This window comes from Dermochelys coriacea, chromosome 14 (assembly GCF_009764565.3).
Source record: "Dermochelys coriacea isolate rDerCor1 chromosome 14, rDerCor1.pri.v4, whole genome shotgun sequence".
NCBI classification, from domain to species: Eukaryota; Metazoa; Chordata; order Testudines; family Dermochelyidae; genus Dermochelys; species Dermochelys coriacea.
In genome coordinates this window covers 23715390-23742880 of record NC_050081.1, presented here as the reverse complement: position 1 = coordinate 23742880, position 27491 = coordinate 23715390, and the positions used below count along the sequence as shown (strand labels likewise).

At 48.1% G+C, this 27491-nt stretch overlaps 1 protein-coding gene across 3 annotated transcripts in view; it reads right to left on the bottom strand.

Moving 5' to 3' along the window:
- Window positions 1-27491, bottom strand: part of PIK3R6 (phosphoinositide-3-kinase regulatory subunit 6) — a 62092-nt gene that overhangs the window by 18629 nt on the left and 15972 nt on the right. For 2 of the 3 annotated variants that reach the window (XM_043496452.1, XM_038372664.2), the window contains exons 2-10: window positions 21934-22054; window positions 15705-15788; window positions 11900-11991; window positions 7331-7399; window positions 6281-6413; window positions 4555-4624; window positions 3335-3518; window positions 1718-1865; window positions 772-858 (exon numbers count right to left, since the gene is read on the bottom strand). In XM_043496452.1, the coding sequence (XP_043352387.1) occupies window positions 772-858; window positions 1718-1865; window positions 3335-3518; window positions 4555-4624; window positions 6281-6413; window positions 7331-7399; window positions 11900-11991; window positions 15705-15788; window positions 21934-21946 (880 nt within the window). In that variant the 5' untranslated portion in view covers window positions 21947-22054. The remainder of the gene's footprint in view (window positions 1-771; window positions 859-1717; window positions 1866-3334; window positions 3519-4554; window positions 4625-6280; window positions 6414-7330; window positions 7400-11899; window positions 11992-15704; window positions 15789-21933; window positions 22055-27491) is intronic. The other variant, XM_043496453.1, reaches the window with a different exon arrangement.

Below are 27491 nucleotides of genomic sequence, written 5' to 3'. Positions count from 1 at the left end.
GCTACCCTTATAGAGGCATGACAATGCACCTCAGTCCTGATCTGTAGCTGCTCCTGCTACTCCAGCCCCGGGCCCTCAGACATCTCTCCCAATAGAGCTAAGTCTGGCCCTGCGGATCTTCACTGCTATCCCACTTGTGGGCCTTTCCCAAACAGAATCTGCCAGTCAAATCAACGATCCAATAGCCTCTCACCAAATCCTCAAGAAGGAAATAGAGCAAGGCCACCCCAAACCCAGCACAGGACTCTGCCTCTGCCTCAGTTACCCCACTCATGTGCAAGCCAGCCCACGTCCAGTGTGTCAGTGACTCTCCATCAGTGTCAATATTTCAGTCCCTTTCCCCAGGGATACCTTTACTGTTCACACACACAGTTCAGCATCAAAGCAGGTAAACCTGACCCATCCTGCTGCCTACTGCCCATATCTCCAGCCAGGTCTTCCACCTAGGTGGCTAGACCCCGCTTCTGCATCCTCCCCTGATCCTGGCTCTTCTGCAGGAGCCTCTCTACTCCTGGCAGCCCTCACCTTAAGTGAGCTGCTTGTTGGCCTCCTCTGCTCAGCCCAGCTCCCTTAAAAGGCTACCCTGCCCTGTGACAGGAAAGCTTAGTGCATTAACCCAACACACTGTGCTGCCAATCCCCTGCTCTGGAACCAGGAGAAATAAAACTTGCCTCCCAACCATCTGAGCCAATTTGCAACCCGTTATTTGGCAAACACTTCTCAGACTTAGACACCATCAGCGTTTCATTTCAGTCACTTAAGGGCACTCACAAAGTTGGTCTTCGTCAGTCCACAAATGGAAGCTGATATTTGGGTTGGGCAGTGGGGTGCCATGGAGCCCTCCTGGTGAACTGCCTCCTGTAGGAAGGGGAAGCTCTCGGTTAACAGGGGTCCTTATCTGCACCAAGTGCAGCCCAGCCAGCCATTTGGTAGATGAAAAGAAACTGCCCATTAAACATGAGGGAGCAGCCAATTTTCCCACACACCTGTACTGGAAAAACGCTCCAATGATTTGCTCTAGGTCGAGTTCTTCTAAGCCCCAACCTGCCAAGGGGCACAGCTCATAAATGGGAAGAACTGCTTAGCCCTCTCACCCGTTCCATAAAGCTTTACACCAGGCTCAAAACAGCAGAGCGTCTCACGGCATCGGGGGCTTAAATAAGACTTTCTTTTAAAAAATATTACTCATCAATGCATTGGAATTGCAGCACTGTGCATGTATAGCAATTAATCAACTGCAATTCAAATATATGCCCATGCAGTTCATCAGAGCCCCATGTATATCCTGGAACCATCCAGGTATCGCCTAATGGTATTAACATGCCTTATACCAGTATATCTTATTCCCTGTCCTATATAGGCATAAGCTATACTAGTCGTAAATGCCTTTATACCCCAGTTGTAAATGCCTGTATAACACCTTTATACCTAGTTGTAAATGCCCGTATAACTGCATCTGCACTAGAAGGGCTGTAGGCTTTAACTGTACCGGCATAGTTAGAGTAGTGCCACTTGAGTGTCTACACAAGGCCTTTGCATCCCAGTCGCTCTGGAAATGGTGAACATGCACTGCTAGGATTCAGGAAAGTTTAGTCAACCGCAGAGACTACTCAGATTGCCCTGAACTCAGTAGCCACAGCTGTTCCTGGGACTGGTGTCCTCATTGGACATTCCAGCCCCTTGATTCCTATGCTTTTGGAGAAGACAGCGTACTTACCTCCTGCAGAGGAGTTCAACACCATGCTGTAGATCCTCTCCAGCCTCTCAGCGTGCCGGCCACGGTCTGCATTCATCTCACTTCCTGTACACTCGACGGCTGCCACCACTTGCCGGAAACAGTGCTCTAGTTCATCTGAGGGCGTATTCTGTCACAGAGAGGTGCAATTAATAACTCAAGGGTATGAATATTAGATACACTACATGGGCGAGGCATATGGAAGGGGGAGACTAAAAAACATCCACTACGTTTTGATGGACTGAAGCCCAACCCCATCATTTCACAGCTGCTGAAATAAAAGAGACCATTAAATAGCATTAAACTTTCAGGGTGCATCTACACAGCACAAACAGACCTATGGCAGCAAGTCTCAGAGCCCAGCTCAACTGACTTGGGCTCATGCTACGGGGCTAAAAATAGCAGTGTAGACAGGACCCTCTCCCCTTGCAGTGTCCCAGAGTTTGGATTCCAGTCTGAGCCTGTCTAAATAGCAAATTTTTCTGTCTCAGAGCATGAGCCCTGTGAGCCTGAGTCAGCTGACTCAGGCTAGCTGCAGGTTTTTTATCTCCATGTAGAAGTACCCTCTGACACACTGTAGCCCTAACACTGGGGCCAGTTCTGGCAGGCTACAAAGACCAATGCAGCAGAGGTGCCAAGTTGGGAGGAAGACAGACTAACTGTTCGGTCCTACTCTAAGCCAGGTATGCGCTCCATCGGCTGCAAGGCAGAGGCAGCTGCTGAAGTTCACGCTGGAGGCCTTAGTGAGGGCAAGATACTCAGCAGCAGAGCAAATGGGCTCTTGAAATAGCTCCCAATGGGATATGAAGGGAAGAAGGTTCTGCAGGGGATGATGGAGCCCCTAAGCAAGAGACCATCTCCAGGTTTACGTTAGATGGAAGGCTCAAAATAAACAGTGCTTGCTGGGCTCCACTAACATGCCTGAACTGGCCACGCCTATAATGCTTGGTCCCCAGTGCTCCCTTAAAAAGGCTACTCAGGAGAGTGGGACATTTTCCTGTTGGGACATATTTTTCACAAGAAAATGGCTTTTCATCTCAAACAAAAAATTGCAGGGAAAATTGTTCATTTCAAGTCAATTGTCTGGTTTTTCAAGGCAAACCTGGAAATGGAAAACCAAATATTTTTAATGAAAAGTGGACTTTTAACCTAAACAGTTTTCAAAAACTGAAAAAAAATCAATTTTGGGTTTCAGTTTTTGTCAAATGTGGGAAATTTCAATGAAAATGAAAAAGCCCCCCTAAAATTTATTTTTTTGCAAGTATCCTGCAAAAATAATTAGTTTGTGTTTTGATCAACTCTATTGTCCAACTTTCAAATGCACAATGGAAGTGCTCACAGCTACCAAAGTACACTAAACCGCGCACACATGTACTGTATATTTGTATGAAATCACGCATCTTCACTGGAACTACAATGTGTGTAAAGGTAGCAAAATCTGCTTTCTATGTCAGTGGAAGCTAGTGGGGGCTGAGTGCTTCTGAGAAATTGTTCACTTCATTGAGTTGCCTAAATGAGAGCAGAGCTCTTTTGAGAATCTGGCCCCACATAAACATGGGTCAAGTTCATGGTGATATGAAGTTGCAGTTAAGCCATTACCTGAAGGATCCTCTGAAAACTTTCAACATCACAGTCCTCACCCAGAGCCGCCTGCACAGCATGTGTTATCACATGGCACATGCATGATCTGGGATTCTGATGCATCTGAGCAGCTTTGACTTCAGTGACTAGTGAATTGCATACAGCCTTGGAGAGCACATCTGGATCTGCAAATATGAAAACTCTGTGGAAATGAAGGGTTGAAAAATAGATGCATAAAATAAATGAATATGGTTATCAAAGCAGAGTATGCAAAAAGGTAGGAGTCAATGAAGACTGGGAGGGCAGGTAAGGCATGCCATTGTATATCTAAAATGCAACGTGATGGTTGCCACTTTAATGCTTCAGGGCTTACGCTGTCAACCAGCCAGTGTCAGGAAGAAATTCATCCTGTGGTGTAACAATGCACAATGAAGGGATTAAAACCTGCTGAAGAAGCCAGCATTGTTCCCCATCTGGAGCAAGGTACTAGATTAGATGGGTCATCGGCTTTTTCTGGTATGGCTGGGTCTATTCCCATATTGGGTCTAATCTTTCAGGCAGAGGTTCAGAGAAGAAAACTGTCTGCCACTGGGCCAGGTTCAACCCTAGTGTACACGGCTACAACATGGGGGAGGGATAGCTCAGTGGTTTGAACACTGGCCTGCTAAACCCAGGGTTGTGAGTTCAATCCTTGCCCCATTTAGGGATCTGGGGCAAAAATTGGGGATTGGTCCTGCTTTGAGCAGGGAGTTGGACTAGATGACCTCCTGAGTTCCCTTCCAACCCTGATATTCGATGAATCTAACTCAAATGAAGCCAGGGGAGATGCACCCTCATACCCAAGAGTTGAATTTGGCTCATAGTAATTATTTGCACTCTCAGACTGGAATGAATATTTTGGGTCTGCATCATTCTGCTCAATTAAACAGAGCTGCTGCAGATACTTCCTGTGCTTCTATACCTGTCTAGGGGAAGCTCCCTGCTCCTGGAGCGTGGAAAACCAGCTGGAATACTCAGTAAAACACCGGCATCCTGACACCAAGTTTGTTTTAACAAACCTGAGATGCCACTGACGTCTATTGTATTCTGCTTTGTAATACCACTAGCAGGGCTTTGATTTTGCTCCAGTTCTGTGCTAGATTTTTTGATAGTATTGCCCAGTGCCATTAAATGCTGTGTCCAGTATGCAGTAAAGGCACAGATTTTGCTGCAAGATTAAAATGCCAGGCAGTACATACCTTTCCTGATAAGGATATGGGTCGCTCTTCAGACTTTGTTCAGAAATAATCATTCGTTGGTATAATACCCCTAACAAATAAAAATAGGCACATGCAACAGATAGTAACAAGAGAGTGGCCTGATCCTGCTCTCACCCTGGCATGAGTTAGGAGTAACTTTGCTAAATCAGTTGAGCTACAGGACGATAAAGCAGGTGTGAGAGGAGAATCAAGCATGTGTATATATAGCCCAGAATAAAGACAGAAAAATCTAAAGGGAATTCTGCTAGAACACATGAAAACACCTTCTGTTCAGGGATGATCCCAGATACACACTGCCTGTATTTCATGTCTTTTGCTGACTAGATTACAAATTAGGGGGTGGATTCTGAAGCAGATGCAGGAGAAAGGGCCTGATTCGCTGCTGACTTTTATCCTGTGTCATTATTTGTGTCAACACAAAGTCAGAGCACACTGCTGCCACATCGGAATCATGGTGCTTTCCACTCCCATTGCTGCAGTGTCCATGATGACCGAAGGTGCAAGGCAATGGAGAAACTGCCCCAAAGATCCTCGTCCCATTCAGCTGTTGCCAAGGGAGAGTGGTCATGTGGTTAAAGTAGTGCTCTGGGAGATCTGTGTTCTCTTCCCAACTCTTCAGCAGAGACTGTGCCTCAGCTAAAACGGGAATAATACATCTCTACGTGGTGGGAGGGCCTGTTTGGTGCTCTAATGTGATGGTGATGGAAGCCATAGGAAAAAAAAACATAAATAAGAATTTTAACAAATAAGGCAGAGAAAACTGAAAATACAGGATTTCAGCAGTATTGTTTCTAAACACACCTATTCTCCAGAAGACTCTAACTGGCTCTTTAGTATTTAGCACCTGCTTTTCATAAAAAGAGATGATGAGAAAGCAAATGTTGGGAAGGCTGCAGGATTAGGTTTGATGGAGATTTCTCATGGCAGGATACAGATCTAAGGAGAATGGGTTTACTGTGTGGTTTTATAACAGTCTGTCACTAGTAACTGTTGTAGAGCACTGGACTGGCCCTGCTGGGCCCATTGCATTTCCACTGCAGACCAATTTCCATTGTTGATTTCTGGTTTTAGGGGATGGGACTCAGGAGTTCTGGGTTCCGTTCCTGGCTGTACTCCAGACTCCGTGTGTGTAACCTTAGGGAAACCACTTCATCTTGTCTATTGGAATTGTGAGCTCTTTGGGGCAAGGACTGTCTTTTTGTTCTGGGTTTGTACAGCGCCTAGCGCAACGGGCTCCTGGTTCATGACTGGAGCTCTCAGGCACTATTGGTAATACAATAGTAAATAGCAAAATGCGGCTCTGATCTCAGAGAATGCCTCTGGGCACAACTGTAATCCCCATAACAGTGATAGCACAGGAGTGGTGAGTTTCCTTAAGATTTGGGCACAGAGGGTCTCTTCTAAGCACAATTCTCCTCCATTCTGTGAAGAAGGAACTTTTGCTTCCTTCCCCACATCACTCAAAGTGAGGTTGAGGTCTCCAGGAGAAGAGAGCATGGTGTGACAGTCTCCTGTGCTGCAGCCATTCAGAGAACAGAATGGGAGCACTCGCTGCCTACAAGAGGACCTCTTAGACATTTAAAGACACAATGAAAAGAAAATACCCATCACCCTTCTGGAAACATAAATAATTACTAAAGCAAAGACATCACCGTTTCATAGTACACCCCCATGCCACAGGAGAGATGCCATGAATTCCACAAACCTGGTGCCACTCTTTCTGTTTTTAACCGGAACGCGTAGTCCAAGCCAATGGTACAGTAAGGTTTCGGCAGGGTTAGTAGCTTTTTACAGAAGTCATACACTCTTTCATAGAGATCGTCTGAAATGCAGGGAGCCTGGAATGGGAAAGGAACAGTTAACAAGATCCCAGCTGAGATGGAGCAGCCTAAACATAGGCTCCCTGTGGAGGAAGCTCTTCACCATATGTGAGAGCCATAAGAAACAAGCAGCTCAGGGATGCAAGGACTCAAGATTAAGGACCAAATTCATCTTTGGTTTAAAGGAAGCAACTCTAGCTGAAGTCGATAGGCCTGCATCTGACCCTAAGACTAGACAAAGTAATGGAAATTCTGCAGAGATCTAGAAATACCCTCTTGCAAGGCTGCAGGGGCCAGATGTCTAAAGGCATTTAGGTGCCTAAGCACATAAGAAAATCCGATTATGTACCTATTTGCATTTTTATACCTTTGCAGCTAAATACCTTTAAAAATCTGGCTCGAGGTGACCTGTTTAAACCCTATTTATTTCACATCCCATGTTGTTAAAGCTGAGAATTCAAATGCACAAAATTAGGAAATTTAAGGTTCTTGTAGAAAAACTGATCCATCCATATTGCACAGGCAACATTTTTGAAAATATTCTATGTAGTTATACATGTATCGAACACTATAAATAGGTACAACATGGCTGACTGAATGGTGGGTCTGATTTTAAGTTCACCTAGTAATAATACCTAGCTCTTATATAGTGCTTGTCATCTGCAGATCTCAAAGTGTGTTACAAAGGAGGTCAGCATGATTATTCCCATTTTACAGGTAGAGAAACTGAGCCACAGAGAAGGAAATGACCTGCCCAAAGTCACCTATTAGCAGAGTCAGGAACTGAACCTAGGTTTCTTGTACCCTCTACTAATACACTGTCCACATGACCACACTACCTATTCTGCTATAAATTGGGGGTGCAAGTGATCTCAGGGCCAGACCCCATAGCTTTGAATTTCCCTGAACTGTTAAATACCATCTGCAGATCTTACCTTTATTAGCGTGTACATTAATGTATGAAGCAGGGGGATGATGTAATGTCTATAATCTCCTTTTTCTGCCTGCAAAATCAAGCCAAACAGTTAACTTAAGCTCATGCTGCTTAATGACTTGCTGACTGGTGAAGCAATTGAGTGGTGTTTGCATCAGAGGAAGGAAACTCAAATGAAATGCTGAGCACACCCTGCTCTTTTAAGGCACAAAGCATGAATTTCAGCAAGACAGAAATGCAGGGGCCTACCTGCTTGGTCCAAGTTCTCAGTACAAATAAATGTGTAGATAATGTCTGAGGAGACACACAACCCAGTGTGTGTGTTACAGTCTTTCCCATATTGTTTAAGGGTCTTTCCTATATCGTTTAAGGGGGTTTCAAGTGCCAGGTCTGTAACTGCCCAGTGACAGAACTTAATTTGTTTGTAACACAGTACAGTAACTCCTCTCTTAACGTCATCCTGGTTAATGTTGTTTCGCTGTTACGTTGCTGATCAATTAGAGAATGTACTTGTTTAAAGTTGCGCAATGCTCCCTTATAACGTTGTTTGGCAGCTGCCTGCTTTGTCCACAGCTTGCAGGAAGAGCAGCCCGTTGGAGCGAGCTGGTGGGGGCTTGGAACGAGGGTGGGCCGGCAGGCCCCCATCAACTCCCCGCTCCCCTAAGTTCCCTGTGAGGCAGTCGCCCATTGGGCAGTTCAGCTGCCCCTCTCCCACTGTCATGTGCTGCTCCTGCCCCCTGCCTTGGAGCTGCTCCCGGGAGCCTCCTGCTTGCTGTGTGTGTGGGGGGGGAGGGCGGAAGAAGAGTGCTAATGTCAGAATGTCCCGTTCCCCCAACACTCCTACCCCATACACACCCACCTGCTCCTTTATCCGATCTCCATGGGGGGGGAAGGGGGAGGGGACACGACAGGGCTCAGGACCAAGGGAGCTTGCTGGCAGCACCTGCTGTCTCAACTTGCTGATTTATTTAAAAAGGCAGTGTACTTAAAATATGGTCAGTGTACTTAAAGGGGCAATGCGCATCTCTCTCACACACACACGGTGTGTGTCTCTCTCTGCCATGCTGTCTCCCCTCCCTCCATTCCTGCTGCCTTGTAGAGTGTGAGGCTACATTAACAACGTGTTAACACTTGTGGGCTCAGCCAAGTGCCAGTTCACCCTTTAGAAGTAAGGCATTCCCTGGGAAATATCCCACCCTCTTCCACCCTCTGACTCCACCACCTCAACCAAGCTTCACAATCATCATTGCTTTGTACAGTATTAAATTGTTTGTTTAAAACGTATACTGTAGTCTTCCCCTCCCCCCATTTACATTAATTCTTATGGGGAAATTGGATTTGCTTAATATTGTTTCGCTTAAAGTAGCATTTTTCAGGAACATAACTACAATGTTACGCTACTGGAGTAGCAGTAGCTTCTATGCAGCAATGCTGAACAGCCAATGCCAGGGCTGCCAACTGTCAGGGGTTCAAAAAAGAAAATTTCCCGGAAAAAAAACCAGGAGATGCATTTCCCCTAGAAAGGCTCACAGACCCTAGTGCCCAATGCAAGTATAACACTCTGGCCTAGTGTGAGTGCTAATGTCTCTGGCTAATAGCCTGTCACAGCAACCATCCAGTCTGCTACTATGGGCTAACTACAGGCATTCTGCCTTTGGTCAGACAGCAGGGGCGTGTGCTTTTCCACACTGGACAGCCAGGTTTGATCCTTGTGACAAACTCTGGTAGCTGTGCTTTGCAGCACTAGTGCAAATGGCATAATAACCTGGAAGGAGCAGTGACTGTGTGTGTCTGTGAAGAAGCACAAAATCAGCTGCCGCCACATCAACAGTCAGGTGTACAACAAATCCAGCCGACCCCTCTCACTTAACACTTCCCCAGCTCTCAGACATTTCCACACCTTTTCATTCTCTGCTTTCCCCTGCCTGCTCTTTTCCCTTCCTGCTTTTCCCTGCCAGCCATCCTCTGGGAGACCAACTCAGCGATGGTGGTGGAGGGGAACAGGAAGCACACCTAGCCTCTGCTAATGGAGAGGGCTCACTGTATCTGCTCTGATCACTGAGATAAGGTGCCTGCTGCGTTCACTCATTCAGCATGCGGTGGTTTGTGTTTCAGACTGAGACCTTTCTTTTATAAGCACAGAGCCAGAACCCAACCCTTGCTAAAGAGATGGCATCAAGTGTCAGTCAGCCAGCTTAAGCGGCTGCAGCACTGGCAAATCAGATGCCAGTGCCACCGCAACGTGACCATGGCACGGAAATCTAAGATCATTATACACAGAGAAAAGGAGTACTTGTGGCACCTTAGAGACTAACAAATTTATTAGAGCATAAGCTTTCGTGAGCTACAGCTCACTTCATCGGATGAAGTGAGCTGTAGCTCACGAAAGCTTATGCTCTAATAAATTTGTTAGTCTCTAAGGTGCCACAAGTACTCCTTTTCTTTTTGCGAATACAGACTAACACGGCTGCTACTCTGAAACCTATACACAGAGATAAACACTCGGAGCCAGACTGCGGGTATTTGTGTGGGTGGGTGTAGGCGGACAAGCAGATGCAAAGAATTTCTGCCCCCTCCTTCCCCTGCCTAAGGCCTTGTGGCTGTCAGAAGGGCAACAAAGAGAAGGGATCTATGGCCTCACTCCATCTCTGCACCAATCTGCAGAGCAGACAGAACACCATGGGGAGCAGCCCGCACTGCCCCCCAGCTCAGGGAGAATAGCCCTAGAGCACTGCTCCGCAGCCATGCTCCTAGCATCCTGGGGCCCCCAAGCCAGGGTCTGGGAGCAGCTCTGTACTGGCTGAGGAGAGCTCCGTCAGGGAGAGTAACCTAGGGGGCATTTCCACCCATTTAAGGCCCCTTGATACTGGTCACACACATTTATTATCAGTTTAGCTATTTCAATTAGTGGGGTGATTTTTTAGCAATACAGATTTTCTGGTAGAGTCCCTAGTGTGGTTGCAGTTATACTAGTATAAAGGTACCTTATACTGATATAGCTTATTGCTCTTCCCTACAGAAATAAGCTAGATCAGTATAAGGCACCTTTATAGCAGGTTAGCTGCACCCGCACTGCGGCGAGTGGTACTGCTTTAACTGCCCCAGTCTAGTTAGAGCAGTACCCCTTCTGTGTGTAGACTAGGCCTCAGTGTTACTGAGAATCTGGCCCATAGGCTTCAGCACTACACAGAGTGGGCAGGCGCAGGCCCTGGAGCTGGAGGTGGGGTATCTGAGTAACATAAGGAGAGAGGACAATGGCTGCATAGTAGTGCAGCATTCCAGGTCCAGACAGTCCTGAGAAGGGCAGGAGGGGCAGACGGGGCTCGCTATAGGAGTACAGGAGGGTGTAGAGCAGCTAGATTATAAACGGGGGGCAGAATGTGAGATGTTATAGGTATGCTGGGCTTTGTGCCAGAAGATGAACAAAAGAACGGCCATATTGGGTCAGACCAAGTTCCATCAGCCAGTATCCTGTCTTCCGACAGCAGCCAGTGCCATGAACAGAACAGGTAATCATTAAGTGACCCTGTCGCTCATTCCCAGCTTCTGGCAAACAGAGGCTAGGGACACCATTCCTGCCCACCCTGACTAATAGATGATGGACCTATCCTCCATGAATTTATCTAGTTCTTTTTTGAACGCCCAAAAAACAGGAGGTGAGAAAAACAGGAGGTGAGATATTGGGGTTTCTCAACCTCAATAGGACAGGGAACTGGCCTACAGTCTGTGATCTGATCAGCGGCCTGCTTGTGGGGAGAGATGGTGATGTATAGGTCAGATGGGTGGAGGAGAAGGTCTATGATCTAGGCATAGGTGGGCCCTGACACAGAGTAGTCATACAGCTTCTTATAGCACCTTAATTCTAAGCTACCAGACATTCAGACATTTGTCCTTTAACCACAGCACTGTATTTCCTAATTCAGGTGACACCAAACAAATAAGGTCCTTGTGATAAACCCGCTGAGCAGCTGGAGGCCAGGATGGGGGACTGTGGTGAATCTGCTAAGGGTGACTCTCCTGCTGCTCTCCTCCTCCAGCCATGGAGGGAGATAGGTCATGGGGGCTGGGGAGGGCAGAGGGCAGCTGGGGTCCCTGGGAGAAGTGTGGTGGAAGGCAGTTGGTGGATTGTTATCTGGACCCACCCACCCGCTGAAGTACTTACACAGCTTCCCCAAATTGTGGTGTTCACAGCATGCCACCAGATTACAGGAATGAGGCTGGTGACCACACACCCTCCCTGGCGACAGAGGAAATATTGCAGGGCAGAAACACAGATCAGCCCCCACAATAATTCCAGCCTCCACTGCCCCCTGGTTCGGCCATCACAGGCACTGAGCTGTGCAGTTAACATCTCTGTGCTCCGAGTCAGAGCTCCAGAGATGGCTGAGATCTTCCTTCCCAGCAACATCCATAACAGCAGGAAGAGGCCACTGCAGGCACAGAGCTGGCCTAGCAAACCAGTCAGAGATGCCATGCTAAGGAAGGCCATAGAAAGCCATGAGATGGGTATGCTAGACCTGGACTGATTTGGTACCAGACACCAATGGCAGACATTGCTCTCTCTTCTTACCCTTTCCAGCTCTTTCACCAGGATTTTAATCAAGATGGTGCTGTTGGGGGGATTCCGATCAATTTTCTTATGCAAGGTCCAGCGCAGCATCCCTGTGAGACCAAGAACAAGGGAAAGGTCATCCAGCAGAAAACAGTACTAAGGAGGGAGTGCACCATGGTAGCTATGGGTGGGAACTAAGCCATGAGACCTGAGTTCTATGTCTGGCTCCACCACTGACTTAGGGCATGTGCATTCTTGGTCCTGCCACAGTGTAGAGGGCTGGACTCAATTCCTTCTCAAGGGCCCCTTCCAGCCCTATGTTTATATGATTCTGTGATTTTTGCTGGTATAAACTGCATCTCCTCTAGGGGTTTTTGCCAGTTTACAGCTTGTAACTATAACCAGCAAACCCTTTTAAGTGTAGACAGGGCTTCCATGGGGAAATTTAGTGGCATACATATACTGGTACAATTATACCGCAATAGCTATACTGGTAGAACTCATCATGTGGACACTTATTCTGGAATACGTGTGTCCGCATGGGGGCGCTATACTGCTGTAATTACAGTGATGAGTTTCCCCATGCAGACAACAAACCTTTAGTTACAGCAGTGCAGTTTCTGTGCATGGATAAGTCTTACCTTCCTGAGCACTCTGACGGAAAGTTATAGTCCCAGGGCTTCAACGGAAGCCTCCCACACTTAACACTGCACACATTTCTCAATGGCGAGAGATGCTATCTCTGAGCCATCGTCTTAACCTTGGCAGTGCTGTCAGTACATGTGCACATGAAAAAGCTGGTAGCAGTGCAAAGTCTCATGCCAAGGATAGTATCATCCACCCCAAGCAATCAAAAATCATCAGAAAGTCAGGGTTTTTTTTTAATCACATGATTTTTCAGCCAGGTATAAATAGTGAATTCTTTTTTATTTGCTTGCTGGGTTTTGAGCCTTTAGCTCATAGTGGGGTTACATTTTCACCCTTGTCTCTGCCACCGTAATGGCTGGAAGCAGACTGTTTTAAAACAATTGTAGCAGAGTCTCAAGGCCATTTTCCTGATCCCAGGAGCTGGGGCTCTAAGGAAAACGACAGATATCGTGAGACTTGAAGCAGAATCATGGGAGTTGGCAACACCTAGAGTGTAAGCGCCTGGGACAGGGACAGTCATTTTTATTTCCCCTGGTTTGTGCAGCACCTAGCATAATGGGGCCCTGGGCCATGACTGGGGCTCATAGGTGCTACAGATACACAAAATAACAACAACAACAACAACACTGCAGTGATGAAGAGATGATTATGCATGAACACTTCACCTTGGTTACAGCTGGTCTGGTCTTGGTTTTTAAATGAAGGCTGAGGCGCCCCAGTGAGAGAAATCAAGAAACAGCAGGCTGCCTCCACGCATTAATTCCAATCTCCGAGTGACCGGGGCCAAGGCACAAAGTGTGTGTGTGGGGGGGGGGGGGGGGTTGATGAGTCCCCCTCTCACTACTACCCCTCTGGAGCTATGTGTGCCTTGCTTTGTAAAAATTGTAATTAAATCCCTGACACAGGATTGGCTAAATCCATGAATATAAGAACAGCCACACTGGGTCAGACCAAAGGTCCATTTAGCCCAGTATCCTGTCTTCTGACAGTGGCCACTGCCAGGTGCTTCAAAGGGAATGAACAGAACAGGTAATCAGCAAGTGATCCAGCCCCTGTCACCCATTCCCAGCTTCTGGTAAACAGAGGCTAGGTGCACTATCCCTGCCCATCCTAATAGCCATTGATGGACCTATCCTCCATGAATTTATCTTCAAGGGTGCTGAAACAATTTGTATAGTGTGGGTGCTGACAGCCATTGAACCAAACTGTAAACCATGTATATAATGGAAACCACTTCAAGCCAGGGGCTGTGGCAGCACCCCCCCACACCCTTAGTTCCAGCACCTATGTTTATGTAGTTCTTTTTTGAACCCTGTTATAGTCTTGGCCTTCATGAAACATGCTCCATGCGGCTGGCCAACCGAAATTGCTTCCTCACGGCTCCAAGGCAGAAGCACAGCAAAGATGTGGGTTTGATCAGCAACAATGGGATGGCTCAACAGCAGCCTGCCTGCCAGGCTCTCCCCATGACATTACAGAACACAGCACTCCCTGGCAGTCCTGGTCTGTAACTGGCAGCAGCATCCAAGAAGACAAAAGGTCACAGCACATGAGGGCTCCGTCTTGATCCCAGCAGAATGCCACCTGGCCCCCTACTGCAACACTGCATGCTGGGACCTGCGGTTTCCATTACAGAGATGAGGGCAGTGGGAATGTGCTCAGTGGTAAGAAAATGAGGCTGCTGGATTATTATCAATAAGGCACCGGATAGGGCAGTGGTTGGGCCCCTCTGGCTCAGACTGCCGGCTTGAGATGTGATGGCGTCCTTTATGCACCTTCCCAAGCAGCAGCGGGGAATGCCTGCCCCATGCGTCATGTAGTGGCAGAATTCCACTTACCCGTTTTGATTGACAAACACTAACAGACAGACTCCTGGGAACACACTGTGAAAGCTGCAAGTGGAGATTTTTATGGTCTTCATTTTCCAAGCAGCTGGCAACAATTAGTCATGGAGCCAAATTCTACGCTCAGTCATGTTAGCACCAATCTGGAGTAACTGTGCTGACTTTCTGGTACTACCAGAGTAACAGATTCGACTTTGGCCCGTGGCCTAGTGGTTATGGCAGGGCACTGTGAATCAGGACTCCTGGGTTCTATACTTGATTCTGTCTCTTACAGCAAACAAGGCGCTCCAGCTCTAAGCTTCATTTTACCCTGGTATAAAACAGAGATGACAACACAGGCCCGCGTCCCAGAGGAGATGGGGTGTGTAATGATTTCACGGTAAAAAGCCCTTTGAGATCTTTGGAAGGAAGGGGCTACAGAAGGGCAGAGGAATATTATTATCATCATCACATCTCTATACAGATTCATTGTCTATTGAGCATTCAGATTACCGCAGTTGCCATCACAGACTTTGAAATGCTAGCTGCTGATAACGTACAATAGCAACAAGGATAAAATCCACATATTTCAGTTTTACAGAGACCGAGGATTCATTCAGGATCAGATCTAATTTTAATTAACAGTAACATATTCTGTGCATCCCCAGCAAGATCTATTTTAATTTTAATTCAGGCTGCTAAGGCTCTGGAACCAGTTGTTTGACTGACAGTGCAGGGTTTCAACTCTCCATAACTGGGGCACGTAAATAGCTCCATTCAGCTGAAGAGCCCAAAGCATTTTACAAAAAAGGGTTTTGTTCCCATGTTACAGATGGGGAAACTGAGGCACAGAGAAGTTCTGCGAATTGCCCAAAGCCATGCAGTGACTCAGGGACGTATCTGGGAATGAAACCTATGACCTCCGTCTCTCAATGGTCTAATCATCCAGTCCTGCAGATTAATGAAGGTTATTGGAGACCTTGTGCTGAAGGAGGATGGAGGAGATTGGCTAGAGCTGCTTTGGAAGCATCATACAGAGTAGCTACAGTAAGGGGATTTCACAGTAGGAGAAATGGGTGCGCAGAACCAAAAGTTGGTTGAAAATTTTAGTCCCTCTGGGACCAGCCTTGCAAGCCAAGTGCACACTTCAAGGAGATGAGAACCATGTAGAGCATCTGCCAGTGATTCAGTCTGAGTGCGGTGGGAGAATACTCCACCAATGATGTCCTGGGGCCTTCTGATCCCAACAAAACAGAACAAACAGCCAGGGCAGTCTCTGACATTGACCTTGTCTGAGGCACAGAGAACAGGAGAGAGACAGTGCCAGGCAGCTGAGAGAGGGCCTGTCTTACCTCGCTCACCCTGGAAGGCATGGTGGTGTCCGTCGAGTTCTCTAAGGAGGGCATGCACGCTGCGCAGAATGTCCGACTCCACCTCTGGCGCAAAAGGAGGAAAAGGATATGAGCAACCAGCACAACTCTGCTATACTTGGGTAAATACTGGCATGTGGCTCGCTGCATAGGCATAAGGCGCCTACTTTGTATCACCTTCATTTAGGGTAGGTAGAAAGTGCCACAATTTTACAAAGGTTATAGAACTGGGGAACCCCAGAGATGGTCTCAGTAGATTAAGGCCAAAATGTTCAGACATGGTTACTACAGCTAAACTGCTAAATCCACACTATGAATTCCCTGAGCCACACAGCAGGATAAGAAGCAAAAGGTCTATACAGAGTTTTTGCAACAGAAATTCTTCAAAGAATTGTTGAGGGTCTGCGGGGAAAAAAATGATTTGGCGACAGACCATTTGTAAACGAAGAACGGAAACGCCGTCACATTCGGGTGTAGCAGTAGCTTCTATGAAGCAATGCCGATTGGCACCAGCTGAGGAACCGGCCAGCAATAGGAAGTATGATCATCATGATAACTGCTCAGAATTTAGGGGTGGGGTGGAACGAAGCAAAACAATGTTGTTCAGACTGAGTTCAGGTTGTAGTACGTTGTAGGGAACCTTGTCAAAACAGTGTCGTTAACACATTTGATATTTGAGAGTCAGGAAATTTAGAGTTAAGGTTATTTCAGAAATCTTAACTCTGTACTCCTCACCCTATCTTTATGCCTATGTCCTTCAGGCACTGTGTAGCCGCTACATTTCAAATAAAAGACATACCCTCCTCACGAAGATTAGACGCTTTCTGCGGGAAGGACTATCTTTCTCTTCTGTGTTTGCACAGCCCCTAAAACAACAGGGCACTGCTCCATGACGGGCTAGCACTGCTAGGCAATAATACAAATAATAATAACCACTGTACTGCCCCACTCTACTGAGTGAAGTACAAACTCTCTTGCCCACCATATAGGAGCCAGTGGCATTCAGCATATTGCCTGTTTTCTTCCATTTATGAGCCAACTTGCAGACCCGCCTTGACCGACTGAGGTCAAGAAACCTGCCACATATTACCCTCTATGTACAAATAGCTCCCTCCCGCATTCACAATTCCACGAAGCCTGTCTCAGCCACTCAGTCACCATTCCATATAAACCACAAACTGCCTTCCGCTCTAAAAATGAGAAACATCTTAGTCACCATCTTAGTCGCCTTCCTGACACGGTTCGGAGACCGCGACACTCACTGACAGCTATATGTTGTGCTCAGCCTGGCACCATCCACCCTGCACATATTGGTCTCAGACCTTCAGAGCGCCCCATTTTCCTAGGCAGGTTATAAACACAGAGGAGCCATAGGGAAGCAATGAATTCCCCTTGGACATCTCTCTGACACATAGGGAACTAAGGGCCATGATAGAGGGGGCTCTGTAGGGAGCAACCCACAAAACAGCTAAGTACAGAAGAAATACTAGGCAGGAAATCTAGTAATCAAGTTACTAATCAAGGAACTTCCAGGAGGATAGTAAGTTTGTACCAGCTGTTCTGTATAAATGTGTAAAAGTAATAGGGTGGGCCAGGTGTCTGATTCAAAGCTCATTGGAGTTAATGGAAAGACTCCCATTGATTTCAGTGAACTTTGGATCAGGCCCTACAGCAGCATAAATTCAATCAAAACCAAGCTCTGCTGTTCTAAAATCAGTACGTCAGTCTGAGAACCACAGACCAGCTTCCAGGGACTTAGTGAGTGTCATTAATATCTAGATCCAATTTGCTGAGACCTGGGAGAAGGCAGGCATGGAGAAAGAAGATAAATAATCTTCAGATGAAATAATTAAAGCTCATTTAGTCCATAGCTGTAAAAATCCTGCTCCAGGACCCCAGAGGCATCTTGCCTTTCTCTTCATTAAAATAATCCATTAATTAATTAAAAGAGATAATGCATTAAGATAATTCAGATTTGCATTGTTAGTTCTTTGCAAAGGGCCTTTGTACTTTCTCTCTCTACAGGAAGATGCAGAATGGAGTTTGCAAAACATTCCTTGACTCAGAATACAACAGTTTCATTCTCTTAACCGGGGCCATAACATGCATCCAGTTCCACTGATATGGACTGAACTGCAGCCTGGAGGTCTGTATTTTACATTATGGGACTGAAAGCAAGTAGCATTCTTACCTTCTTCCCAACGGAATTATATACACAACCTGGCCAAAATTTACCATCCTCTTCAGATTTCCTTTAGTATTAACTTAATTACCAAATTTCCTGCCAAATGTGCAGAGTGGATTTTGGGAGGCTGAGCACAGTGTGTAAGTGTAGATGTCACGGTCTCAGAACCACGTCAGGAAGACGACTAAGATGACGGTGGTATTTCTAACTTTTAGAGCAGAAGGCGTTTTGTGGTTTATGTGGAATGAATGGTGACTGAGTGTCCGGGACAGGCTTTGTGAAAGAAGGGTCAGTGTGGTGGAATTGTGAATGGGGAGGGGACTATTTGTGGACTGTACGTGCAGGAAAATGCTATGGTTTCCTGACCTCAGTCGGAAAGTGTGATGGCTCGTAAATGAAAGGAATGAGGCAAAGTGCTAAATGTAGCTGTCTCCTAATGTGGTGGGGAAGAGAGTCTGTACTTCATTCAGCAGAGTGTGGCGCTGTACATTGAGGACTGCATCATAGGCCTTGTCTACGCACACACTGTCATCAGTTTAAGATATGTTTACACTACAGCACTGCAGCTATGCCGCTGTATGCTGTACGGTAGACACTTGCTATAGTGATAGAAAGAGTTTTTCCATCAATGCAGTAAATCCACCTCGAGAGGTGGTAGCTAGGTCAAAGAAAGAAATCTTCTGTTGACCTAGTGGTGTCTGCACCAGGGCGTAGGTCGGCTTAACTACATCTCTCAAGGGGGAGAATTTTTCACCCTCCTGAGTGGCATAACTAGGTTAACTAAAATTTAGGTAAAAAGAAAAGGAGGACTTGTGGCACCTTAGAGACTAACAAATTTATTTGAGCATAAGCTTTCGTGAACTACAGCTCACTTCATTGGATGTAGCTCACAAAAGCTTATGCTCAAATAAATTTGTTACTAAAGTCACTAAAGTCCCTTTACTCCACCCTGGCAGCTTAGAGGGGTAGATGGCTACGTCTACACGACAGACTTCTGACAGGATAGTTACGTTGGTTAAGGATGTGAGGAAAAGTGATCCCTGACTGACAGATCTGTGCCGGCAAAAGCCCCTAGAACAGATGCAGTTATACCGGCACAATTTTGTTTTTGCCAGGATAGCTGCATTTGGAGTGGTAGCGGAATAAGCTCTACCGAGAAAAGCAGCTTTGCCAATGTAGCTGCATCCACACTAGGAACTCTTTTCCAGTACAGTAAACTGGTATAGCTATCCCGGTAAAGCACTTTTAATGTAGGCATGGCCTTAGTATTAATGAGAATCTGGCCTAGAATAATCTATGGCAGTAGTGCCTAGGTGCTATACAGATACAGAACAAAGAGACAGCGCTGGCTTTGAAGAGCTTATTATATTCCTCCATTGGAGGAAGGAGAAACTATTCAGGTTGGAGGAAAACACATTCAGTATTTTTACAAATATGGCTTGATTCCCTTCTCGCAGACGCTGGTGTAAATCAGAAGCGAGTCCAGTTCAGTCAGTGGAGTCAGATCCCTGGACATTTCGGGCTGAGTTTTTCAAAAGCTCTATAACGGGATCTGGTGCCCAATTCCCATGGAAAATAAAATGTCTGGGAATCGGGTGTCCCAGACCCACATTGGCAGCTGGCAAACATTCCCATTCTCCTTTCTCCAGAGTCACTACAGGGCACCTCAGTTAAGGATGCTTCTATGAATGAGGCCTCTTGAATTAAGGAATTGGTTTATAAGGCCACTTGAGCTAAGAGAGATAAGGTGAGTGAGGTAGTATCTGTTATTGGACTAAGCTTGAAAGCTTGTCTCTTTCACTAGCAGAAGTTGGCTCATTAAACATGTGCTGTGATATGATTAAAACATGACCATGTAGATCATTGTTGCTACCACTGTTATATAATTGCAACAAATCTTGTACAAAGTATGTCATGTAAGATGTCAATAAAAAGGTTATTGTTTACTGAATATGATTATCCTATTTGTATGCATGTATACTTTTTATATCTAAAGTTATGAATATTGCTTGTAGACTTCTATTTCAAATGTGTTCGCTTCTGTGGTCACACCCACAAGGCAGCTTACTTCTAGTCTGGCCAGCACATTGTGAAGGGACTATTCAAGCTGAATGGCCCATCAAAGAGCACTTAACTCACACTGGACCATACAAGAGGCTTATCCCTACCTGATGGACTTTCCTGTGGAAGTTCTAGCTAGAATATGGGTAACAGCCTCTGCTACGACTCAACGAAGCATGCAAGGGCATATGACTAGATCATGTGACACTAAATTCCATCTTGTTACCTGTATTTTCCCCCAAACTGTGCTGAGGGCTTTGTTTGGGACAGTGAAGTTCCCTCCACATGGCAAAAGCTATAAGAGGCCCTGGAAACATCTCCATTTTATCTCTTTCCTGCTCTGAGCTCTGGACTATGGACTTATACTAATGGAAGCATTCTAACCAAGAGACTGAGGACCTTCCAAATCATTTGGAAGCAACCAGAGACTTAACAAGCCAGCAGTTTATTTCATGACTGCTCCAAGCCTGATCCAAGAACTTTGCAATTATTGTACATATTGATTCTTTTAACCAATTTTAACTTTCACCTCTTTCTTTCTTTTTATAAATAAACCTTTAAATATTAGATACTAAAGGATTGGCTGTAAGCATATATTTGGGTAAGATTTGAAATATTCATTAACTTGGTGGGTAATGTGTCTGATCCTTTGGGATTGGTAGAACTTTTTATATGATTTTTTGGTAATCCCCATCATATTTGACTTGGCTGTCTGGGAGGAAGCCCAAGGCTACATTGCTTTAAGGCAGGGGTGGGGAACCTCCGACCCGTGGGCCTGATCTGGCCCCCTGGCTAGGTGCAGGGGCAATCAGGGAAGCTCTGAGTCTGCGTGCGCCTACCCCCGTCTGCAGGCGCCACCCCCGCAGCTCCCATTGGCTGGGAACTTCACCATACCATGTTACTGTAACTGAATTACAGGTGTTGTGTGGAGCGACGCCTATCCTGGAATTAAGGCTACATTTTCCATTCTAAAGGGCCTTTCCCAGATGCTTATAACTTTGTCAAACATTTACTTCTCAGGCTGAAATTTTCCATGTTTGGTCTTGGGCCCAAAGCAAATTTTCTCAGGAAGCCGGAGCGAAAATGGTCAAGCCATTTCTGAATGCCCAGAGATTTTTGTCATTATAAAAAAATATCCATGTTTGCAATCTTCGTGTGATCAGCTCTAGCATTGGGTGGAACCAGTGTCATAAAATCTGAATGGAGAATCTAAGCTGGAAGCTCAAACAGCCCTGTACAGGGAGCCAGCAAAAGGCCTTTGAATTACTTAAGTTCCACTTAGATACTCTTTTGAGGATGTAAGTGGGACTTGTAAAGACACTGAGCTGGCCTCAGGAGACCTGCGTTCAATCCCTTGCTCTACCACAGACTTCCTGCATGACCTTGGGCAAGTCACTTAGTCTCTCTGTGCCTCCGTTCCCCCATCTGTACAATGGGGACAATAATCTTTCCTTTGTCTGTCTTGTCTATTTCACTGTGAGCTCTCAGGGCAGAGGCTCCTTCTCACTGTGTGTTTGTGTGGTGCCTAGCATAATGGGGTCCTGATCTCGACTGGGGCCTCTAGGTTCTATGGCCACACAGATAGTAACAGCTTATGCAGTGTATTAATACCTGTGAGGTAGATAGGTAAATGTCATCTCCACTTTACACAGGGGAAAACTGAGGTACAATGAAAGGAAGTGAAATGGCACTATAACCCAGTCCTACTAGCAGCCTTTCTCCTAGACTGCCAACCCTGTACCTTATACATACCACCATCTTTCCTCCCTGGGCCCATTGGAGAGAGTTACTGCTGAGCTACTCATCGCAGTACCAGCGCAGCAGGACAACCTCCCTAGTCATTAGATGGACTTATTTCTCACCCAGCCTCTCGCTCTGCTGAAGCACATAGGGCTACCTTGGCCAGCTTGCCTTTCCCTGCTGCCTCAGTCCACCCGCTCAGGGACATTGCTGGCAATCACAGACCTGTGTTCTCCATGAATGGGCAGGGAGCAGATGTATCTGTCTCAGCACTTCTCGAACAACAGGGCAAGCAGGTGGCAGCTTCTCACTCAGCACTTGCATGGCCTTGCGTCCTTTGTCTCACCTGCAAAACAAGAGAGACACAGGTGAAACCTCAAGAGGAAGGTGGGATCAGACCGGCCCACGTGTGAAAATGAGAGAGGGAGGGGGCACAAATAGGGAGATGCCACTGAAATGGGCAGCCACAATGGGCACCGAGGGTCAGGTTCCCAGGAGAGCTCAGCACCCACCAGGGAGCCCACGGGCCCTAATCGCTCTCTTGTTTCAGCCTCAGCAGGGGCCAAGGATTGAATAAGCCATGGAGGATTCTTGCTGCCCATGCGGTCCCTGTTCTCAGGACAGAGAGAGGCCTTTAGTCTCCGGCGCATTCAATCTGCACTGCTCACTATGAGAGGTCTGATATAGGCCCTTCTGAGCTGCCTGTCTCTTACTACAATCTCCTCAGGACCTGCAAGCTTGTCTCCGGGACCAGGCCTGTGGCAGCCTCCCGGAGGGGGTCAGGAGAAGACCTGCTGTCGCCCCTGCTGCACAATCTCCAGCTCCCTGTGCAGGTGCATCAGAGATTGGCCCTGGCTGGTGTCACCAGGACCAGAGACCTCCTGGGCTCCGTCTGAAAGGACAGGCTGAACCCTGGGTGCTTGCCTTGCATGTGGGGCTGCTCACACCATCTATTCCATGAGGTGAGGGCTGCTTGCCTCTGCCTCTCTTACTTATCTCGAGCAGGCCCTGCAAGAGGGTGCACCCAACCTGCCCCATCCCCTTACCCTCCAGAGCTCACCATTGGGCCCCTGCTCCGCAAGCCCCAGCAACCATGCCCAGTGCGCTACCTGAGCATGCCAAATGATATCCAGTCAGTCCATCTCTGAACCATGCCTAGGAAGCATCTCCATGCTCTCATGCCCCATACCATGCATTTCCTCACCCTCACGTCCCAACCCAACCCAGCTGCAGGATGTCCTACCGCAGGCCAGTCTTTATTCCACCCCGGTACCTCGGCCTACTGGGGATATTAGTTGGAGCTGTGAGCATGGGTGTGGTTCACAGGTGCCAACACCTGTCCCTTCTGCAGCGAGAGGGAGACTCTGGCGAATACCTGCCACCAGTGCACCAGGGTACAGCGCCTTTTCTGGCTCCTCCAGAACTTCCTGCTGAGGCACTGGCTGCACTTCTCCTCACGTCTATTTCTGTGCACGCAGCTCCCCCTCTGTCGTCCCACAATGGAACAAGAGCTCCTTGTTAGCCTCCTCCTGGCGCTGCCATACTGGCCACCCACCAGCCCAGGAGTGGGAGGAGGGGGCTGCTCTACGGCCACAGGGCCTTTTCCCATTTCCTGGTCGTATCACGCACCCAGACAGAGTTCCTCTGGGCAACATCCACTGACTCCCTGGACACTTTCACCAAGCAGCGGGCACTGCCTAGGGCTCTCTGCGGGGTCCCCCTCTGCTACCCTGGTTTTACCCCTTTCATCTGCACTCCCCTGCCCATGTTTTCAATTTTTGTTCCTAGTGATCAGTTGGCTCCTGGGTCCTGTGGCCCCTCCCCCACCTGGGGGTTGGGCCTTTTATCTTATCCCTCCCCCCAGAATTCAGATAGTGAATGCCCTGGTGGGAGGCAGTGCAGCCTGGGAACGAGCCAGAGGAACTGCCAGGAGGGTTGGAAAAGGAGAATGGGGACTCCCCAGTAAAAGTGGGTAAGGATTTAACTCAGGCAAGGTGGCACCTGTCAGGGAAGCAGGTTTGATGGAACAGAAAGTGCCCAGGAGGCGACACAGGGAAAGGCCTCTTGGCCTTTCCCTGCGCACGGCCAGGGGGATTTGCCAAGGCAGCGGCGTAGCTGCTGCAGCTGAAGCAGTCTTGACTAGCGGGAAAGCACATGCCTAGCTTGGACTCCCTGCTGCCAGCGCACAGCGAATGGAAGTGTAAAAGGTACACGCTGTCTCCCGCACCCCCTTGCAGCCAGGCACAGAACTACAGGGAGATCCTGCCTTAATTTCCCTGATGCGGCCATCTGTAAGGTTAGCAAGGTTGATACGTATTGAACTGTGCCCCCCTTCTGAGGGTCTTGGTCATTAGCAGAAAATTCAGCAGCACCACAAGAAAGCCCCTCACCCAGGCTTCTTAGCAAGGAGGCAGACTCCAGCTGAGCATGTCAGTCCCATGTTTACAAGGCCTCCCCAACCTGGATTCCCTCCTGGAGCCAGAGCCTTCCTGCTTCCCCCCGCCAGAGGCTGGGCCTCCTGCAACTCTCCGGGAGCTCCTTCTCCTGGGAGCACTGCTCCTGGGCAGCTCCCTGTCCCCACCAGCAACCCTGCCCCCACTGAGCTCTGGCAGCCTTTAATCAGGCCTAGGTGCTCTTCAGCTAATTAGCTGCTAAGCAGCCACCTAGGCAGTTAGCTGCTCACAGGTGGGCTGAGATGGGCTCATTCGCCTCAATGAAACCCATCACCCTGACTCTTCTCACAGGGGCCAGCCACCCCATGGCAGGCCAACAAAGCAGAGACTGGTATCTAGTACTTGTCACGTCTAAAGCAGCTTCACAGAGATGCTAATGAAGAGCTCACTCAGTGAGTCACAGATAGTCACAGATGCGCTGCTGCTGGGCTGTCCCATGTTCTCCAGACAAACTGAAGGGAAGGTTAGGAGGGGGGTCCCCCTGACTAGGATGGCATGACGGGTGCCATTGCAGCCCTTTGGAGAGGCCTTCTTGTAGAAACACACTGCAGAGCAGATCTGGGCCTTCGGAAGGCGCCTGGTGGCACCAAGGGTCAGGGATTCTCCCAAAACAGCCCTTGGTAAATAGAACGCCTAATCCCCTCCACAGGATCTTTAACCCCCCTCCGTAACACACACACACACACAGTGAATGGCACAAGCTGAGCTGTACATGGTCATCCAGATCTCACCGATCATCCTGGTGTCAATCAAGCATCAGGCCAGTGAAGTCCATGCGGCTGACTCTCTTTCGGCCTGCACTTTGCCAAGTCTTTTACACTAGTGCAAAGTGGGTAAGATGTTACCGCCCTGCTCTACTAGTGCTTTCCACCCTATTGGCACTGGTGCAAATGATGGTAGTGGGCAATGGTGAGTGGGGCCCAGTAGGGCTATCCTGGTGCACAAGCTTGTCTGTGTTAGGGGAGAACCTGTTCCATGCACATCTCAGAAGCACAGTATAAACATTTCCAGCCAGTGCCACTCACTTCTAGTCTGTTTGCCACAGGGCTCTGCCTTGCTCCTTGACTGAGGGAGAAGAAATGGACAGATCCCAACTGCACACTAGATTTCCCTCGGGGGAAGTGGGGGTGGGGTGTTGCTGTGAGAACCCCATGTTAAAATACTAGCAGCCCATCCCTGAGGTGAATATCGTTATTTCTGCTTTATACGTGGGGAAAAAGAAACCCAAAGAGATTAACTGCGCTGCCCAGGAAGTAAGTGCTAGAGCTAGGCATTGAACCAAGGCGTTCAGTCACACAGAGTCTGTTCTTCAGCTGACTTTGAAAAGTAGAATTGCTTTACTTCAGCTCCTCCTAGTGCTTCTCTCCCCTTGGATTTGGGCTCCTGCCAGATGCCCCTTCAGGGATGTAAATGACTTGATTTGAGGGATGAAACCTCCTGTCCCCACCCCACTGCCTACGCTTCCTTCTCAACAAGACACGCTGTCCTGCAGCCAGCCAGGTGCGCAATGTACAAATCAGATACATGAGTGTCACAGCACAGCAGTGGGCAGCCTCGTCTATACTGGCCTGTGCCAGGGCAGACTTAACTCACTGGCTGTCCTGTTACCTAGGGAGAAGCAACACCACAGCCACCCCCACATCAAACCCCTCCTAATCACAAACCAGTGGCTCAGAGAATCAGCGGCCACAAGGCAATCTCCCGCACAGCTCTGTCAGAGTCTTTGAAGGGCACCAAGAGAGGATCCAGCCAGGAACCTGATGGCTTCCCCTGGTGCTGAGACCTCATTGTTCTCTTTAGAGACAGGGGAAAAAAAACAAGAAGTGGAATAGGAAGGAAGGGAGATTTGTCTGCGTCACACCACCATGCTCACTCTGGCATGGCTGGGACTTGGCCATCCCTGCTCAGGAAGGCCAAGGACTGGGTTAACGGTTCATGCTGCAGAGCATGGAGCACTGGCAGAGCTGTGTGCAGGAACAGGACTGGAGTAGCAGGGAGGCTGTGGGTTGAGACTGAGGGGAATCCAAAGAGCTGGGTGTGGGGAGCCCAAGACTGGCACGGTGGGGGTTCTGTGGGTCGAGATTGAGGAGCATTGGGAGAGCTGTGTGCATGAGGAAGGTGAGCCCAGGAATGGATAGCAGGGGAGACGGGTCAGGATTGAGTGGGCATCAGTGTATGGGGCTAGATCACGGTACACTCAGCTTTAGCGAGTGCTGTCAGCCAGTCACTTGCAAATGAACATGCTCAGGTTGGTGGCAGGGAATGGGAGAAAAGAAGGAATTCATCTGGCCGCGTATCCATCAGCCAGCCAGCCTGTCACAGGACAGCGAGTGACAGGGAATGCCAAGGGAGGAGGAAGAGAGGTGGGTATTGGAGGAAGTTACAGACGAGCATCGGGCGAGTTCTTCGTGCAGACACAAGCTCCAGGAACTTCCAAACTCTTCAGAAGCAAGGCTAGGCAGCATGGACAGTGACCAGATGGGCTCTGTCTGTGTCCGAGTAGGAAGGCTGTCTTGCTGTACTTGTGGAGCCTGCATACACTCAAAGACAGCCTGTTGTAATGCCCTCCAGACAGCTGCCCTGCCCAGGAAAGGTCTGACATACCTCACTGAAGGACTAAGAGCCATCCAGACTGCAGCCTGGGGCCAACCACTTTGATCGTCTCTCAACTACTGGCCCATGCTCATGGAAAAATGAGTTTCTCCGCAGGGGCCCATACGGGGGGGGGGGGGGGAATGGCAAGCGTGACTGATGGGTCTGCAGCTTCTCAGTCATGGCTCAGAGATGGGATCCTGCTCTGTGCTGGGGGCCAGCCATCGTCACGGGGTCAGAGCAGGAGTGAAAGAGCAGGAGGAACTAATCAGCCTGGAATGTTGGTGAACTACAGACTCCCAGATGGAGTGAGATGAGACCAGAGGATGGGGCATCTGAGAACTTTTGTTGTTTCCAAAGATCTGTAACTCTCAAATACTTCAAGAGTCAAGTTTCCATGGTTAGGAATCTCATTGCTAGGCTTGTGTCCCTTGTTTTTCTGCCTTGCTGTCCCTAAAGAGGATAGTTATCGAGAAGGCCAGAGTGCCCACAGCCCTGGCGGAGCTCTGGGGTGCATGTGTCACTTACTGAGGCCTGAGTTACTGGTTTCACGGTCTAAGGTGACGGGGTGGCAATGCCCCTGGACAAGTGTCAGACAAGAGGTCTCAATCCAGGAGTGTGCCCTACAGATCCTAGACTCTGCCCAGACCCAGGTGACTTGGAAGCATACGGGACCCAGTGTTTGGATGGACTCACAACAGACTGGTGACGACACAGAGGGGGACTGTGCCAGGCTAT